We start from the raw sequence: 20056 nt of genomic DNA, 5'->3' as shown, positions 1-20056 counted from the left end.
AACTTGTACAACACCACGTGAAATGCAAGATACTACACTATTGTGTATAAGATTTTATTTCAATATTTGGAAATGAATATACAGTAAACTAGTATTCATACTGATGTGAGGATGAGGGAGTATTTCCAGCCAAGATTTTTTTTTTGTAAACAAGGCACATCTTTCTTCAGAACAAAGAAAAATAACATGAATAACATGAATACCATGACATGCCCCAATGGCACCATTAAGACGGTTATTCTCAAAATGTATGTAATAACATTGTGTTCGTCTGTTAAATTTGTTATAATGGGGGAGAAGAAAAAAAAACAAAATGCATCACAAAATGAGTCATCTGTAACTGGACATAGGTTTGGTTTATTTTAAAAAAAAAAATTGCACCTTTGTTTGACTTAACGTGACTTTTGCCACTTGAACAGCTTGGTATCTGGTAATTACTTGATTACTTAAACGGTTCAAGTCATCAAGTATTAAAGCACATAACCTCTAAATGGAAAATTCCTGAGAGAGCAGTATGCAACAGTAGGTCCCCTCTCCTTACAAACTATTAATGACAGAGTGCTCAGAACCACATACATCAAGAAGAGGCTCATTAATCAGTTTCCACATTTTCTTATGGACAATTAATCAATTAATAAAACTGAATTGGGTAAAACAATTATCTACCATAAACATAAAGGCATTTCAACCAATTCCATTAAAACTTAGTCCATATTTGATTAAATTTCAGTTCACAAGTCACCTAAGTCAGGAAACCAGTGTTTCATTGACTGCAATCTGGCCTAGTTCAAGAGTTGAAACAAAGCAACAATAAAGATGTGCTGGAGGTTATTCAGAAGTAGGACAAAGGCCTCAAATTTACAGCAAACACCATCCCCCCAACACTGTCAAATACTGTAGACAACAATTAAAATATTAAAAGAAATTTGTCCTAAATGTATGAATATGAGAAACCAGGCACTTGCACTGGTCTTGTTCAGGATTGGCCAAGATCAGGATCAGACGATGTTCCTCCAGCCTAAGAGAAGCAGGGCAACAGTATCACAAGCCCTTGTTGAAATAAACATGGGTGATGCTGTCACCATATTGGGAAATGATGGATTCTCTGAGCTCTGGCTCCAGCCTGGACAAAGGCAGAGAGCTAGGAAACAGGAGCAGTGAGATCAGGTTGTGCCCAACACAGTCTAACAGGGTTGCTGATGGATTTTATTATGCATGCTGTTACTTCATCCAGTTTAATGCTTGTGGTTAAATACTAAATGTGCATTAATCTTCATATTTACCATCTCTGTGGAAACAGTGAACATGCTGCAGGCACCATGAAGATCAGGCTTTTTTTTTTTAAATAAAAATTGGGGGGGGGGGGGGGGGGGGGGGGAGAGAGACCTGATGAAATATTTGTTTTTACAGTAACCTTATTTAGCCAAAAACAAGATAGTTGCTAATAATATAACTATGATTTAAAAAAAATATATATTCTTACAATACTCCAACCATCATCACTTGCAATGGCGCATGGAGAAATGTAATTTTCTGTATTAAAAATAGAAAATTAAATATATAAGGGGAGACATTAAAAACAATGTAGGATATTTAAGTAACAGGGCTACAAAATGCAGGCCTCTGAATAAAGTTTAAATGTTTATCAGTGTAAGGTCTCTGCTTCTTACAGTTCCAGGATGTTGCCAAACTTACCTGCATAAATCTGTATTTTTCTAGTCTCTGCATTAAAATAGGGAGAAGAACTGGAGAGAGAGAGAGATATCATACTCTGTTGTTTTTTTACCATTTCATATTCTTTAAGTAAATTTAGTTTACAAGCCCCATCACATACATACCACTAGCCATTTGTCGGTACTTACTCATGCCTGGTGCTGCCATGGTGATTCGAGAAATGACCACCTGTGTGATGCCCTTTACCGCTGCTTTCTGTGGCACATGGAAAGAATTATAAGTTACTCATCTGTTGTCTGAATAAATGAACAAAAGCTTGATCTTATTTTATGAACACAGTACAGTCTTGCAGTGGTGTTTAATCTAAAACTCAGACAAGTGTGGGGCAGACCAACATGTTTAACATCCAGAAAAAGAAAATAATTCTTATTATTGACTTTAGCAAAACAAAAGATTTCATTTGCTATATACAATTAAACATATAAACAATAACTATAGCGCCTGGCTCAAAACCTGACCACCTGCTGCACTAACACACATCACCCAAGGCATGATATGACTAACTGTACAACAGTGTTTATTGGGTCGATAATTAGCATGCACACATAAAAGGTCTTTTCAGAATCAAGGACATGCAAATATGGGAAAATTCTGATGAAATCAATCAATATATATATTAGTGCTGTCAAGCGATTAAAATATTTAATCGCGATTAATGTCGCGACAGTCATAGTTAACTCGCGATTAATCGCAATTTAATCGCACATTTTTGTCACATAAAAGACCATTGTAATTCTCTTATCAGCATAAAAAAGTGAATGGGCTTGCTTTGTACCAATGTTTTTTTTTTTATTACAAAGCATAACACGTCTTGTCACAGCCACTGCAAAGTAAAACCTAAGCCGAGCACCGGCGCGGGGCTAGCAAAAGAACCATGAGTGAAATGAGCTACTGTTTGAGTTAGTCTACAACTTTTAATCAGAGAGATAGGTTACACAGTGACGGTAGGCTTGACATGCTTGATTATAATATAAAGTACACTATTATATTAAGTTTAAGTTGTTCGTTGATAAATATTGCATTGAATCTGATCTTTACTGTTTCAGCTCACTTAACACATTTTGTACTTTTACACTTTCTGCCTGTTGATGCGTCGCGCTGTCCAATCGGAGGCGGCCAAATTTGCATATTACAGGAAGGATTTCTGGGATAGCATCGAGTTTACAGTTCAGAGGGATCTGGCTTCTTTAGACGCTGTCTTCTTAAAACTGAATAAATATTTAAAAAGAGCCAAATGAGCCAGTCTTTTGAACAGCTCTTTTCAAAGAACGGATCACAAAGATGCGGATCCCATCAAAGAGCCATAAATCCCATCTCGACTAGCGCGCCCTGCCCGCGCTGATTCTCGGGGGGGCAGAGGACTCTGGCTGTGCGGGGCGTGGCATTACAGTCTAGCTGCTATCGTTTTGTCTCTGTTCCAAGTTCCTGGCAGTTTCAAAAGCTTATGAAAAACCTACATCATGTCACAGAGCGTTAATCTCGCGATAAAAAAATTATCGCCGTTAAAATTGAGTCAAGTTAACGTGTTAATAACGTGACATTTTTGACAGCACTAATATATATATATATATATATATATATATATATATATATATATATATATATATATATATATACACACACACACACACTACAGAGTCAGCAAGTCACCTTGAATAATATATTTTATGCATAATGTTAGGGTAGAACACACATCTTGTAACCGAAACACTGGACAATGACACTTTTTTTTTTTTAAGTGTATCAGACATTACAATACCTGAGTTAGTAAACCTGACAACTTACATTCACATTAGCAAGCAAAAGGCAACCATTTATATTCTACTGTATGCATGGAATGCAAGACGGAGCCACAATTTCAGCAACAACTACAAACAAAAAGTGACAACTGAATCAAGATTGTCAATTCTATGCAAATTAAATATGACAAGGTAAGACAACAAATACAAACAACTGGCTCAAAAGATTCCTCAGATCATTTCTATGGCAAATGTGATCAGTTCCTCTGTGCAAAACATAATGGCATTAATGCCAAGGGTAATCACAAATGATACAGTCACAGTACACAGAGATTACATTGGAAATCTGCCTTGAGTGTTTCTTTATGGATTTGTTTTGTTTAACATGCTACTAGTTATTATGAGGTTCCTTTCTGGTAATGGCATCACTGTTACTCACTCTAGAGGCACCAAGTTTATTCCCATTTTCGTCTGTGACTGCAATGCCATTCAAGATCTCCCTACATGAGAACAGAAATGTGAGCATGGAAAGCAAAACCAGGTAAAAAACAGCCACAAACACAAAACTATTTGTTCAAAATAAAAGGATACCAACAAGTGGACAGGACTCACTGTTGTCTCATCATAGGGATATTTACACAGTTAGCTGCAGCCACGGCTGCAAAAGGCACCCAGCGAGCCACCAGAGGTGGTGCTTTCTAGAGAGAAATCAAACACCAGTATGGTCATGAAATAAACTGGTGACAGACTGTTGATAAAAGAATAACATTTTCAATGACACTGACATTCAAAGATTGAGAATACCTTTGTGTAGAGGTTCAGACCCACAGCAGTGGCCAGTGCAGTGCTTGTTGCAGTTGCATAAGCCACACCGATCTGTCTGGAGGAGGCAGCGATACACATGAAAAAACACACACGCATAGCCCACTGCACTGCTGCCGTTTCCAAAATAGCTCACTGTGACACTCCAAGTTTATATTCAAATATGTTATTTAAATCACTGATTACGAGAATGCAAAGTATTGCAAGTGCAAAATATTTACTTTGGTGTGATGGGAGAGGCAGCGTTGCGGTTAGTATAGTTGACCAAAGCATTGAAGGACTGATTTACCCACTGCCAAAACACCACAGCAGGCACTGTCCTGCAGTAACACATACAGAGCCATACTCAGTCATACACCAGTATACAGTGGTGCTTGAAAGTTTATGAACCCTTTAGAATTTTCTATATTTATGCAGAAATATGACCTAAAACATCATCAGGTTTTCACACAAGTCCTAAAAGTAGATAAAGAGAACCCAGTTAAACAAATGAGACAAAAAAAATTATACTTGGTCATTTATTTATTGAGGAAAATGATCCAATATTAGATATCTGTGAGTGGCAAAAGTATGTGAACCTCTAGGATTAGCAGTTAATTTGAAGGTGAAATTAGAGTCAGGTGTTTTCAATCAATGGGATGACAATCAGGTGTGAGTGGGCACCCTGTTTTATTTAAAGAACAGGGATCTATCAAAGTCTGATCTTCACAACACATTTGTGGAAGTGCATCATGGCACAAACAAAGGAGATTTCTGAGGACCTCAGAGAAAGCGTTGTTGATGCTCATCAGGCTGGAAAAGGTTAAAAAAAGAGTTTGGACTCCACCAATCCACAATCAGACACAGATTGTGTACAAATGGAGGAAATTCAAGACCATCGTTACCCTCCCCAGGAGTGGTTGACCAACAAAGATCACTCCAAGAGCAAGGCATGTAATAGTCGGTGAGGTCACAAAGGACCCCAGGGTAACTTCTAAGCAACTGAAGGCCTCACTCACATTGGCTAATGAGTCCACCATCAGGAGAACACTGAACAACAATGGTGTGCATGGCAGGGCTGCAAGGAGAAAGCCACTGCTCTCCAAAAAGAACACTGCTGCTCGTCTGTAGTTTGCTAAAGATCACGTGGACAAGCCAGAAGGCTATTGGAAAAATGTGTTGTGAACGGATGAGACCAAAATAGAACTTTTTGGTTTAAATGAGAAGCATCATGTTTGGAGAAAGGAAAACACTGCATTCCAGCATAAGAACCTTATCCCATCTGTGAAACATGGTGGTGGTGGTAGTATCATGGTTTAGGCCCGTTTTGCTGCATCTGGGCCAGGATGGCTTGCTATCATTGATGGAACAATGAATTCTGAATTATACCAGCGAATTCTAAAGGAAAATGTCAGGACATCTATCCATGAACTGAATCTCAAGAGACGGTGGGTCATGCAGCAAGACAACGACCCTAAGCACACAAGTTGTTCTACCAAAGAATGGTTAAAGAAGAATAAAAGTTAATGTTTTGGAATGGCCAAGTCAAAGTCCTGACCTTAATCCAATCAAAATGTTGTGGAAGGACCTGAAGCGAGCAGTTCATGTGAGGAAACCCACCAACATCCCAGAGTTGAAGCTGTTCTGTACGGAGGAATGGGCTAAAATTCCTCCAAGCCAGTGTGCAGGACTGACCAACAGTTACCGGAAACATTTAACTGCAGTTATTGTTGCACAAGGGGGTCACACCAGATACTGAAAGCAAAGGTTCACATACTTTTGCCACTCACACATATGTAATATTGGATCATTTTCCTCAATAAATAAATGACCAAGTATCATATTTTTGTCTCATTTGTTTAACTGGGTTCTCTTTATCTACTTTTAGGACTTGTGTGAAAATCTGATGTTGTTTTAGGTCATATTTATGCAGAAATATAGAAAATTCTAAAGGGTTCACAAACTTTCAAGCACCACTGTATTACACACATGCACAAAGCTACAATATTAAAGGAAAAAGCAAGTCACAGAAACAGTGACGCTAAGAACATACACATTAACATGGCACCATAAATAAATAGTCTCACTTTTTACTACTGATATGTCATTTTATTTATGCTGAAAAAAGCCTCAACAACTCCAAGCTTAAAGGATATGGGACATGGATTTTTACCTGGGCATAATTATGTATAAAGGACATAAGAAATGCCATCTAAATCACTGCAGGGCGTCAAAAATGTGAAAATCATCACATTATTCAAGTTTTTCTATACATCAGAGTAAAACAAGGATTCGTTAATGAGCTAGGTGGTCACGTGACCCGTGACGTCACAAAAACTTTCCAAGGGCCAGCGCTTGGGAATCTAATGTAAACAGGTTACCGAAATGGACACCATTGACAGTGATATTCCCGATGTTTCACAGAGATGTGAAGTTAGACCCTATCAATTCGAACCGATAGCTGGAAATTCACATGAACATAGATCTTGTCTTTACTCTGACGGGTCAGATGATTCTGAGAGTGAGAGTTCATTCAGTCCCCATGAAACTGAAAGCGGTCGGCTGGATAACACTTCCTGGTAAGTTAAAAACAATTCTGCTCAAAGGCTAATGATCTGTTGAAAGAAGTATTATTTTTGTATCATACATTGAAAGTTCATCATAGATCTAGCTAAAGTCCGTTGCAAGCTAGTTTTTTTTTTGCTGATATTTTTCGAGATTGATTGAGATACAATGCTTCCAGAGTCCGAGATGAAAACATTCAAATGGCGAAACGAGTCAGAATTATGATAATCAATAATTGATACACCCAAAATTATAATACTAATCCTTACCTCGGCTTTCAGTCGCTTAGCGCAGAGGTCTTCAACAGGGGGGTCGCGAAATCGCACCGGATCACTCATATCAACAAAAATATTCCTGCCCTGTCCCCTGGCCTCCGTGCAGGGATGCAAACAGTGCGCCTTTCGGCGGATGCCGCCTTTTTCACGGCTGAATCGCGCAGATCCGATTAAAAAAAAAATAATAGCGATGTTGGTTCATGGAGCATGAGGCATGAAGTGTAAGGATGAGAGAGAGGCGGTTTGGGTCGGGAAGCTGCGCGCATTTGTGCAGCCTGGCGCAGGTGTGCGCGGCTTCACGATTTGAACTGTTTTTTTTTTTCTCATCCTTATGCTTCCTGTTTCATGAATTAATATCGCTCAGTACCTGAGTATTAATGTTGAAAGAATCCTCAGTGAAATGGTCCGAATACAGTTTGTGGGAAACAGTAGGTGCAAAGTTTTTTTCAACAGGTGTTCTGTAAAGTTGTCCTACCAAGCCTACTGTGCATGCGCAGGTGAGCCCACACTTTCCTCAGCTTCGGGTCCTTGGGGAATGCAAAAAAACTTACTCCAGGGCATTTCCTATTGGAATTATTGCAACCATAAGTAGCACAATACACCATGATGTCCAATGTACTTTAAAGACTATAAAAACAATTTTCTTGTCATCCACTTCTCCATTCATCTACCTGCTTGTGCTGTGCCCGAAAGTTTTTGTGACGTATGATCACGTGACAGCGGCTCTTCCGGTTGCAAAAAATGCATATCAGAAGTCGAGCAGAAATGCCATATAATCATCACGAATATAACGATTTTGCTGAATTTAATAGATGATTTTGTATTTGTTGATGCAATTAATTCATATTTTTAATGGAAAGAAACTGATATAGCGTGCTTTTATGTTTCATGTCCCATATCCTTTAAACGTTTGAACTGTGCTTGTGCAGGAGCTCAGACCTGTAGAACTGCAGCATAAAGCCGGTGATTGCCATGCCCCCTGGCACCTGGAAAGACATTCTGCCAATCAAGTTCATCCTGTCACCACTATCAGGGTGAAATGCTGAGTCATAGAGCTTCTTGGCATAATGCAGCTGTTCCTCAGTTGTACCTGGAGGGATAGTGCCTGCTCTGAAGACAGGAGGAGGATGAGGAAGACAGAGAGGGTTACAGTGGGGAAGAGAGAAAAGGGAGACAAAAAAAAAATTCAGCTGCACTGAAAGTTTATGGTCTATAATCTCATACACTGCATAACTTCTAAGGAAATACAAGTGTCCAGATACAGACTTTGCAATGCATTCAGACTTGTCTGCTTTTTGCACACTTTACTATATTATACATATAATTTAAAATTAACTACATTTACTTTTTGGGCATTAATCTGCACACAATACTCCATAATGACAAAGCAAAAATGCATCTCATCAAGTTTGTAGACACTTGGCTAAGGCACTTCAAGTTGAGCTCAGGTGCCTTCTTGATCACCTTGAGATGTCTCTAGAATTTGACTGCAGTCCATCTGTGGCAAATTCAGTTGAATGGACACAATTTAGAAGAGCACATGTCTGTGTGTAAAAACTCTGACAGTTTACAGTGCATGTCAGACTAAAAACCAAGCCATGAAGTCCAAGGAACTCTTTTTGTGTCGACATGTATCTGAGCAAGGGTATAAAACAATTGCTAAGGCTTTGAATGTTCCCAGGAGCACAGGAGGCTCCATCATTAAGAAATGGAAGAAGTTTGGACACCACCAGGACTCTTCCTAGAGTTGGCTGTCAGGGGATTCAGAAGTCCAGAGAAATTTGAGAACCTGGAAAAAAAAAAATCTCAGAAATACTTGTGTGTTTATGGTGGGAGTTTAGAGACAGAAGCCACTCCTGAGCAAAAGGCAGTTGGGAGGCACTTACAGGACTCAGAACATGAGGGAAAATAAATTTCTCTCGTCTGATAAAACAAAATGTAATGCTTTGGGCTGAACTTCAAGAACAAAAGTTACTGTTTGTCAACTCGATAATAATGTCCCAATTGTAAAGCATGGTGGTGGCAGCATCATGCTATGGGGGTGTTTCTCATGAGCACTGAAGGGAAGACTGTTTGGAATTGACATAAGAATGAACTTGAACCCTAATCAATATTTGTAGAGAGACCTTAAAGCATATACGCAGAACCATGGCCTCACTTTTAGTTTATAAATGCCTTGAGACCTCAAGAATGGCATAGGAATAGTTTTAAGCGTTAACAATAAATCTAATATAGTAATTTTTACGATTAAAATGATTCATACAGGTAGTGGTCTGAATGAATGACCTTGACGTCGGTGACGTCACAGCAGGAAGTCTATCGGTCTCATCACCATTTCCGCTATACTAAAACACAGAGCTGACTGCAAGTCCTATCCTCCATTTTGAGCTAATTTATCGCCATGCTACGTAGATGTGTTGCTGACGGGTGCAGAAGCACGACAGAAGGTGGATTTATGTTGCATTCATGGTCCAAGAATGTTCAAACTGCAAAGATTTGGACGAGTTTTGCGAGAAATTCATGGATTGGGTGTCTACGCAGTGGTCTCTCCTCTGCTCTGTACATTTTACTGAGGACTCATACGAAACTTCTGATCCATTGAGGAGCGTTGGCTATAAGCCTGTATTGAAAGAGAGTGCAGTACCAACAATTAAGAAAAGAAAACTAAAAGAAATGGAAAGTAAGTTCAGTTGCACCAGTTCTCCCGGAGCGTGAGCCGAGCAGTAATGGTGGAGTACTCAGTATGGAGAATGAGTGGATCAGTCATCAGACTTTTCCACTGGATATGCTCTTTTTTTTTCCTTTTCTTTCTTCCCCCCCGCTGGATATGCTTGCTTCAGCAGCAATCTCTCGCCCTTACATGGAAGAAGCGACTAAACGAAGGAAAGTCAGACTGTTTCAAAACAATCGGCCACAAGCTCGGCCTTCAAAAGCGAGAACACAGACAACTAAGACTCTCATTTGGTTACAAAACAAAAACAATACTCTTTGTTTACCTGCATTTAGATTAATACATGTAACTTGTATTGTGCATTTAAGTTACCGGTATAAGATTATTTAAATTTGAATGTGATTGTCTCAGTTCATCTGATTATTTAATTAGCCTTTTATGTTTTATCAGTGAAAATGCATGCATGTACATGTATGTTGCATAAATTATAATGCCTATCCTGTTTTAATGAGAGTCACATGAGACAGTCAGTTCAATTCTATCCAATTCTCTAGACGGCTTTATTCTCTGGCTTTATTTCATAAGGTGGGGGCCTCCATGGCCTCTGTGTTACTATCGGATTCACTTTCAGACGGTTCGAGCTGATACGGTTCTACATGTATAGCAGTAGCATGTACACACACTCCGATTTCAGGACTATCACAGTCAGATGTATTACTATCTGAGGAATCTGAAGAATCTCCAATAAATCCGAACGAAGAGGCCATTGCAACCACTCTTGCCTGCCGAGTCTGGCTTTGGTCTATAGCACTGGTTCCCGCTGTGACGTCACCCACCCAGGGCTGGCTGGCTCAGCGGGGCAGCTCGAATCCCAACTTTCTGGTTGATTTTAACTCTCAAAAATATTTTTTTTTTATTCCCAATTATGCAGCATACAAGAGTCAAGGATGGAGATACTATCCACTCAGAAATGTACTTAAAAATAAAGGTTCTGCGTATCTCCTTTAAGATGGCAGTTCAAAGACACTCCCCATTCAATCAGATTGAGCTAGAGAGGAATTGCCAGGAAAATTGGGAGGAGCTACTCAAATCCAGGTGTGCAAAGCTTTCATCATCATCATCGTGTTCCCTTTTCTGGAGAGTTTGACTCCTTAGGGTGCGTCTATTGTATCCAATAGATGCTGAAATTTTGTCCTATCCATCATCATTCTCCTTATCTGTGGGGCATCTAGCCCCAATAGATTCAACCTCATCCAACTTGGGGAGCGTTCGTCAAAAAGTATCTGTTTCCTTGTGTCTCCGTTATCCATCCTGCAGACATGCGCCAGGTATTTTAATCGCTGGTATAAGCAGAAGGACTTGATCGGTTTTGTCTCAGTAATGCAGTGTAGGTCTGCATTTGAGAGTTTGAATCTCCAATCCTGTTTATCATCATTCACATTTTCTTCAGTTCTATCATCCTTCTGTCTTCTGTATCCACCTTTCACCATCTTGCTCAGGAATCCATTCCATACAATCTCGATCTTTGTGACTTCTTTCGCAGTCAGTTGCCATGTCTGTACACTGTAGATTTACCCAAGAAGATGAAAGCTGTTATTGCTGCCAAAGGTACTTCTACAAAAGTACTAAATAAAGGGTGTGTATACTTATCTATGGTGGTGCAGTTGGTTAGCACTGTCGCCTCACAGTAAGAAGGTTCTGGGTTTGAGCCCAGTGGCCGACGGGGGCTTTTCTGTGTGGAGTTTGTATGTTGTCTGTGTGGGTTTCCTCTGGGTGATCCAGTTTCTCCCACAGTCCAAAAACATATGGTTAGGTTAACTGGCTACTCTAAATTGCCCATCAGTGTGAGTGTACATAATTGAGAGGAGAAAACCTCTATAATAATCCAGTAGAATGCAACAGGAAACCACTATTGTAATTCTTCCCTAGAGACTTTGATAGCTGAAGCCGTCAGAGCGGCCACGTCACTGCAGTGATATGCCAGATAGATAGATAGATAGATAGATACTTATCTATATCAGTTTTTTTATTTTTTTTTAAATATATATTTGCAAAATATTTCTATACACTTTTGTTTTCATTATAGATTATTGTGGGTAAAATGGCCAAAAAATTATTTAATGCTAAATTAAATATATAACACAAAGTGTTAAACTATAAAGCAAAATAAAAACCCTAAGGGGTTTGAATACTTTTTGAAGACACTATATTATTTGTCATATCCAACTTATGCATATAAACCTACTTTCTGCACTCTGCTTCTGAGATGTACTAGAATCCTAGTTTGGGAACGGACTTTAAAGGAAAGGTTTCTTTGTTTTTAAATCTAATCAATCTTGGTATATTGAATCTATAAGGTTTCTGCAATTACCACAAGCAATAAGAATTAGGCTTTCAGAGATAGGACTACTTTTTCCAGACAGAAGACTTATAATTGACTAATCATTACCAGTGTGGATTTGTGTGTCTGACTGTGCATTACAGAGCAAAGTGCAGGCTACCAGAATGATGTTTTTCTGTATTGCTCCAGTTTTGACAAGTTGGATGAAACTTAGAGTAGCTTTGGCAAGACTTTCTCTCATGTCTGTTTCATCTTAAATTTATTTTTTTGTTAAGGTGTAATGCTTATGGTTTTAAATTGCATGAAATGTCTTTAAAACGTCAATAACTACTGTTACGCTTGCATTATTAATGGGTTTTGAGGTGAAAAATACTGGAGTATTTTTAATGTGATATAGATTCCATTATTCATATAGTTTTCAGGATTGCTTGTATTTACCTGCAACTATACACTAAGGCTTTTGCTTCATCCAGCTTGGCATTAGGCAGGAGGGCAGTGCGACAGTCCGTGATGTTAAAGAAGTGTTTGAGACGGCCCATAAAAGTGGATTGATCCCAGCGTGGAGCATCGATATCAAAGCCACTCAGAGCCGCCATGGTGCTGTACCCTGTCTCCACACTAAAATCAACAGAAAACAGAAAGACACACGCTGCATCACTTCTGACCTCTGAACATTAATGGCTCAGAGAAGAGTGTGCAAATTCTGGTTAATGTATGAATTAATTGTTAACCTGCATTTTTCTACACTTCTCCCAGCTAACATTTGTATCTCATCAGTCATGACTTTACTCTGCTTATGCAAACTATGTTCACCAAACAAACATTTTAAATGGATATTTACTATAAGTGTAAATATATAACAGTGTTAACTAGTCTGTTTTGTAAGTTTTGAACATTCATTTACATAAAAAGCACACAGTATGGTTTAGCAGTACATTATGCTGGACCCAAAATACTCTGTCCTCAATGTCAGACCATCATAAGGACAAATTTTATTTTAAAATTACAAGGTTTCTTTGGCACCTTTGGTTATAGCCTACAAGCTTAGCCAGCCATAAGAGTCAACATTACAGGTTAAACAAACAGTTAAATATACATACCAGAAAAGAACAAAAGCTGAACCCTGATCTGCTTAGTGTCACAGGGTGCACATACGGAATGCAGACTGAGTGTGACCTAGTTGCAGTTATGATTGCTCAGACCTGTCAATTTATGCACACCGTTCCCCGTTAAAACTAGTCATATCTCTGCTTTCCACAAGAGTGAGCAAAAGTGTACACTAAAATAAAGAAGCATATCAAATGATAAAATCACATTATATTATTATTTCACTGTTTCCAGCAGCTTCCATGTTGTCAGCAATTAAACGAAGGCTTTTTCTGCCCAAGCTTTGCATTAATGACAAGGAAAGCAAATCAACAACAAACAGAACCAAGCATTGTTTAAATGTATCAAACACCACTGATTTAAACTCACTTGGATCCAAGTTCAGCTTTGAATTGCTGCTCTCACATATTCAGATTATGATCATACTCTTCAATGTATTCAAGCAAAGCAGACTTCTCATCTCATCATCTCTAGCCGCTTTATCCTTCTACGGGGTCACAGGCAAGCTGGAGCCTATCCCAGCTGACTACGGGCGAAAGGCGGGGTACACCCTGGACAAGTCGCCAGGTCATCACAGGGCTGACACATAGACACAGACAACCATTCACACCTACGGTCAATTTAGAGTCACCAGTTAACCTAACCTGCATGTCTTTGGACTGTGGGGGAAACCGGAGCACCCGGAGGAAACCCACGCGGACACGGGGAGAACATGCAAACTCCACACAGAAAGGCCCTCGCCGGCCACGAGGCTCGAACCCGGACCTTCTTGCTGTGAGGCAACAGCACTAACCACTACACCACCGTGCCGCCCCCAAAGCAGACTTTATATGCATAAATTCTAGGAACCTGTGCCAATTTGAGAACTCATCCTCACCAAAGTAAAAATAATTTGGCCATTGTGTTACAACAATGTATGCAAGAGTTTCATTTAGTTGAGCATATTACACTTAATAAATTGATTATTTCTCCTCAGTCAAATACTTCACTTAATTCTAAAACATATTATAAAACTCAAAAATGTAATATGGTCAGCAATGTTATAGCCAGTTGTTAAAGTAAGAAAAAAGTACATGAAAGCTCAGAACTTGAGTAGCTAGTCAACTAAGTATGGGCTGAGTAACTGCCTCCATAAAATTGCTTCAGTTAGTCAACTGTTAACATTGAAGAAGACCAAAATGCCCTAGAGCACATGCAATTTTGTGTTTGGGTGCAACCTTTTTTGCACTACATCTTGGCAATTACGTACACTGCTGTCTGTGACTTCTGTAATGTTGCACCAAGAATATCTCATCTCGTCTCGTTATCTCTAGCCGCTTTATCCTGTTCTACAGGGTTGCAGGCAAGCTGGAGCCTATCCCAGCTGACTACGGGCGAAAGGTGGGGTACACCCTGGACAAGTCGCCAGGTCATCACAGGGCTGACACCAAGAATGTAATTTTGAAGAATGTAATTTTCTTTTACTGGATACTCATATATAGATAGAATGACAATTAAAAAAACCTCCTAACTTAATAAATGTAATTTAAGATAGTGCTCCTACAGTAAGACACTCTGAAATGTTTCAGTGTTCTTAAAATCTCATCTCATCTCATTATCTCTAGCCGCTTTATCCTTCTACAGGGTTGCAGGCAAGCTGGAGCCTATCCCAGCTGACTACGGGCGAAAGGTGGGGTACACCCTGGACAAGTCGCCAGGTCATCACAGGGCTGACACCAAGAATGTAATTTTGAAGAATGTAATTTTCTTTTACTGGATACTCATATATAGATAGAATGACAATTAAAAAAAACTTCCTAACTCAATAAATGTAATTTAAGATAGTGCTCCTACAGTAAGACACTCTGAAATGTTTCAGTGTTCTTAAAATGTTTTTTTAAATGTATTTAACTTTATTACAGTGAAATCTCACATTACTTCGAGTTTCGAAAACTACCTGTATATTTAGATCACATTGTTTTTCCACATTTTAAGTGATGACACACAATATTAGTGTTACCATAAGCTTTACTGACAGCAAGATGTTTAATACTAAAGACATTATTAGACAGTCTCACTTTTTTAGACATAAATCGCTCGTCTTTTGGATAATTATGCACAATTTGTTTATTGTAGATTCTAGGAATAAGTTGATTGATGACAATTTAACAAGCCTTTAAGAAGAATGCTTGAATATGTGAATCTACTGTGTAAGTTACATCTATGGTTTGACATCTATGTTAGAGAGAGAGAGATTTTTTTTTCTCGGCTCAAACTGGTAATGAACTACAGCTTTCACAACAAACTCGCCACGTTGGACTCTAAACTAATCAATCAGACAACACGGTTGTTGAATGCATACCGATCTTTAAAATCAGAACTTTAAAATAACTCTAAATCTGTAGAATTGTTTATCTACGATGTTACATCATAAGCACTAGACGGAAAGGTGAGAGCAGACTGTACTGTACTTGCTGGAACTTTGGTTTGAATCCGTAAGGGTTCATTTCTGGCTGCACAGTCAGTTCAGATTCAATCCTTATGTAGCTCAGATATTAAATGCTGGGACAGAAAGCACTTACAGTGTGCGTGTCAGCGGTGTGGCTCTGGTGGGTGACCGGCTGTAGGAGTAATGTAGTGCGAGGTGGCCGTCCACGTTCCTCGAGGCGCACGGAAGCACGTGGCACCTCCACTGCCAATCACGGAAACGGGCGGATCCCAGGACTAGGCAATAAAACGGATTATATGCATTATATTTCGTATTGCTGCAGCACAGGGACTGTTCAAGTGGTATTGTTTACTTTGTTAATAAACAGCTCTTTTCCTACAGTGCTTAGCTATAATACTACTTGATTTTATCAATCGTTATCTTTGAAGAAAGCCAAAATGCTCTTGTAAATCTGTAATATTATATGTTCGTAAAGAATACAGCAGTGCAATTTAGGGTAGTGTTACTTAAACCGCTCCTTTTCACACAAAATTAGCTAACTACAAAACCGTATTTTCATACAAAGCTCCTTCCGCTTTGTGCAAATAAAACCACGCCCCTTGTACGTGTATCTTGCGTACTACGTCATCGGCAGTCCTTAGTAACACGGAGGCGTCTCGAGGCGGCACAATCACACAACATGGTGAGTTGAAGCCCATTATGCAAGCTTTTACACTGCACATCAAACCCGGAGCGTAAAGGATAAGAGCAGTTATCACGGTGCAAACCGTCGTTTAATCAGTTGTTACTGATGAGGATAAATATGTAGTTTATTTGTACAGTTGATTTTATATTTACACACACTGAATAAGAATCAGCATCATTTTCTGGCTAAATCTCTATTGAGATTAGCGAGCTAACTCGCTAGCTGTAAAGCAGCATCGTTATTCACTGATAGACGTGTTTAATAGACCAGATCCAGTGGTATAGAACTATAACTTGTGTTCAGAATCGAAAAAAGGAGAACCAAAGATAATAATCGGACAGTTTGTGCATGCTGATAGTATACAAGTGAGGAAAAAGGAATGGGTGGATGGATGGATGGATGGATGGATAGATAGATAGGCAAGGTTTATCAGCTTTATGGCTGAGCTCTGTTTACTCTCGCGGCCCTTAAAGCAACATTGATGCATGTTGCACTAGTGTAACCCAACTAATCGAAAACGAGGTTTGTTTGGGTTTTTTTGTTTTTTCCCTCTTCAGGGTTTGCTATCAATTTTGCGAAAGCTGAAAAGTACCCCGGACCAGGAGGTCCGCATTTTGCTTCTTGGGCTGGACAATGGTGGCAAGACCACTCTGCTCAAACAGCTGGCCTCAGAAGATATCAGCCACATTACACCAACACAGGTCAGAGCACAGGATCCCAACCCTGGTCCTGCACATTATTGTTTTCTCTGCTCTCAACACATCTGATTCACCATTCTTATCTCATCTCATCTCATTATCTCTAGCCGCTTTATCCTTCTACAGGGTCGCAGGCAAGCTGGAGCCTATCCCAGCTGACTACGGGCGAAAGGCGGGGTACACCCTGGACAAGTCGCCAGGTCATCACAGGGCTGACACATAGACACAGACAACCATTCACACTCACATTCACACCTACGGTCAATTTAGAGTCACCAGTTAACCTAACCTGCATGTCTTTGGACTGTGGGGGAAACCGGAGCACCCGGAGGAAACCCACGCGGACACGGGGAGAACATGCAAACTCCGCACAGAAAGGCCCTCGCCGGCCCCGGGGCTCGAACCCAGGACCTTCTTGCTGTGAGGCGACAGCGCTAACCACTACACCACCGTGCCGCCCACCATTCTTATCTAATAAGTAAAAATGGAGGAATACACACTGTAATACAAGACAGCATGGATTTCATTTTTAGTTTCATGTTCTGTTTTTGATTCATTTTTGTCTGCGTATGTTATGATTCTTGTAGGGTTTCAACATCAAAAGTGTGCAGTCTCAGGGTTTCAAACTAAACGTGTGGGATATTGGTGGACAGCGTAAGATCAGGCCATACTGGAGGAACTACTTTGAAAATACAGATCTTCTGGTGAGTGGCATGGCATTTGTACATCATAACTCAAAGTGCTTTCATGAGTTTTCTTTGAAAGATCAATTAATTTCTTTTTCTTCAGATTTATGTTATTGACAGTGCAGATCGCAAACGATTTGAAGAAACAGGACAGGTAATGCTATGCATCATACTTCACCTGCTGTTATTTTACTGTTAATTTAAAACATACGACACTAATGTTTTTGTGCTGCTCTTCACAGGAGTTGGCTGAGTTATTAGATGAAGAGAAGCTCAGTGGGGTTCCTGTTCTCATCTTTGCTAATAAGCAAGACCTCCTCACTGCAGCCCCTGCATCTGAAATCGCTGAGGGACTGAACCTGCACACCATTCGAGACAGAGTATGGCAGATCCAGCCCTGTTCAGCTCTCACTGGTGAAGGTGTCCAGGTAATTATACATATAGAAGGGTTTTTATGGCTTTCGGTTAAATCCTTGCTCATGATAACTTCTTAACTGTGTTTAATTTGTATCTTGTAAACAAAACAGGAAAAATTAGATTCTAACAATGTATAATATATATAATAATAAAGTGCTAATTTGTTTGTGTGTCTCAGGATGGCATGAACTGGGTGTGTAAAAGTGTGAACGCAAAAAGGAAGTAGACCTGCATATTCCCTACACAGTCACTCCAGGAAAGCAGTGTGTACCTCTGTATGTATAAACATGTTATGTATATACAGCTTTAAAAATTAAGATTATTAAGACGTATATAAAGAGAATTCACACAAGGACCTGTGGTCCATTTTTATACTTTCAGGTTCTTCTTTCTTAAAAGCTTTTGTCATTATGGCTCAACATTTTGTCAGTCATACATTTGAGTGTTTTTATTTAAAAAAAAAAAAGGGAGCATTTTAGTAGCCTGATTGTTGATTTATAGTTTGAATAAACACATTTTGTCGTTATATTTAAGGTCAAAACCAGGTCATCGTTGCACTGGCACTACATTTCCAAAACATTCTGAATCTAATACTGTGTTACACTTTGAATAGTTCTTGCACATTTAAAATTTGCCCCTACAGGTTACATTTGTGACTTTTTTTTTTTTTTTTTTCCTTGACCATTCTTGTCACTCCAACTTTTATTGCAAATTTTTTTTGATCACATTCTTTTTCTAAGTATATTTTTGTAACATATTGTAGAAGGCTTTAATGTCACTTTTCATAGAATGCTGTAAAAAAAAAAAAAAAATTTAAAAATAAAGTGGTTGTGCCCAAACCTGATATAACCTTCAAAGTTTATGTACAAAACAGCAGGAAATGGAATGTGCTTAAGTCTGATGTACATAATTTTGGAAGTTAACTAAATATTTTCCGCAAACACATTAATATGATGCCGAAGTTTAAGCATCTTCCTGTGGCATCTCTGAATTTATTGCTGTTGTATGTGTAATAATGAAATATATACATAAAATAAAGTTCTATGAGATTATTTGGCATGTTAGTTTCTTTTTTTCTTTTTTTGTTTGTTCTGCTTCACTGTGTTTACTGTTGCTCTTCCAGAGGTCATATATCTTTTTCTCTTTGTTACCATCCCCCATTAAGCAAGGAAACAGATGGTGTTGACAGAACTCAGGTGGTTTCCTATATACTACAGCACTCTTCGTCGAAAGGCTTCATATGTTTTCTTATGTGTTTTTGTTTGTTTGTTTTTTAATATTCAGAAGGAATAACCTACCAATTAGAAACAATGTTTATTGCCGATTTCTGTTTGAATCACTGCAGTAAAGATCTGCTTTATTTATTCTGATGATTAAATCTTAAACATTCAGTAAATCAGATGCACATTCCGTATTTGATACTCTAACTACAAACCTGGTTCTGTCTCTTTACATTCTGCTCATGCTGTTAAAATAAGATACAATGACAAAAATAAAGTTATGTTATAATTCCATTCTGCAATCCTCCCAATATTTTCTCATTATATTTATTACAATTTGTTTGTGTGGGTTTTTTTTTTTTTTTCCTTTCTTAAATGAGGCCATGAAATGTATCTGGATGCATCTCCATGGTTAATAGAATGCCTGCATGTGAATATACCCAGCCAGTTCCAGTGATTCCACACACTCAGCTTCTTTGAGTGACATTCTCAAGCTGACACATGCACTCTGGTGAGGCACGCAGGCTTTATTAAGCCTGAATAAATCCTTTCAGTATCTGCCTTTCTGAGACAAGCAATTATACAAGCCACCTTACGGCCCTGTGTATCCTTGCTCCGAAGCCAGAATTCTTATCTAGAGCTCTTTCCTTCCATCTGCCCCTGAAACAAGCAAGAATGAAGAGTCTGAT

General features: G+C 39.0%; 2 protein-coding genes across 2 annotated transcripts; one reads left to right on the top strand and one right to left on the bottom strand.

Annotated features, from left to right (window-relative positions):
- Positions 1-337: 337 nt before the first annotated feature.
- sfxn2 (sideroflexin 2) lies at positions 338-16198 on the bottom strand. Its single transcript, XM_060939992.1, has 12 exons — positions 15795-16198; positions 12565-12744; positions 8054-8224; positions 4517-4615; positions 4278-4353; positions 4086-4171; positions 3913-3973; positions 1863-1929; positions 1696-1745; positions 1484-1533; positions 1284-1331; positions 338-1141 (listed from the first exon to the last, which is right to left on the bottom strand). The coding sequence occupies exons 2-12, from the start codon at positions 12720-12722 to the stop codon at positions 1042-1044; spliced, it is 966 nt and encodes a 321-aa protein (XP_060795975.1). The 5' UTR covers positions 12723-12744; positions 15795-16198; the 3' UTR covers positions 338-1041.
- Positions 16060-19199, top strand: arl3b (ADP ribosylation factor like GTPase 3b). Its single transcript, XM_060939994.1, has 6 exons — positions 16060-16343; positions 16904-17047; positions 17632-17748; positions 17834-17884; positions 17973-18158; positions 18326-19199. The coding sequence occupies exons 1-6, from the start codon at positions 16341-16343 to the stop codon at positions 18371-18373; spliced, it is 549 nt and encodes a 182-aa protein (XP_060795977.1). The 5' UTR covers positions 16060-16340; the 3' UTR covers positions 18374-19199.
- The last annotated feature ends 857 nt before the right edge of the window (positions 19200-20056 follow it).

Source organism: Neoarius graeffei, chromosome 14, assembly GCF_027579695.1.
Source record: "Neoarius graeffei isolate fNeoGra1 chromosome 14, fNeoGra1.pri, whole genome shotgun sequence".
Lineage (NCBI taxonomy): Eukaryota > Metazoa > Chordata > Actinopteri > Siluriformes > Ariidae > Neoarius > Neoarius graeffei.
This window is presented reverse-complemented; position numbering and strand designations above follow the sequence as displayed.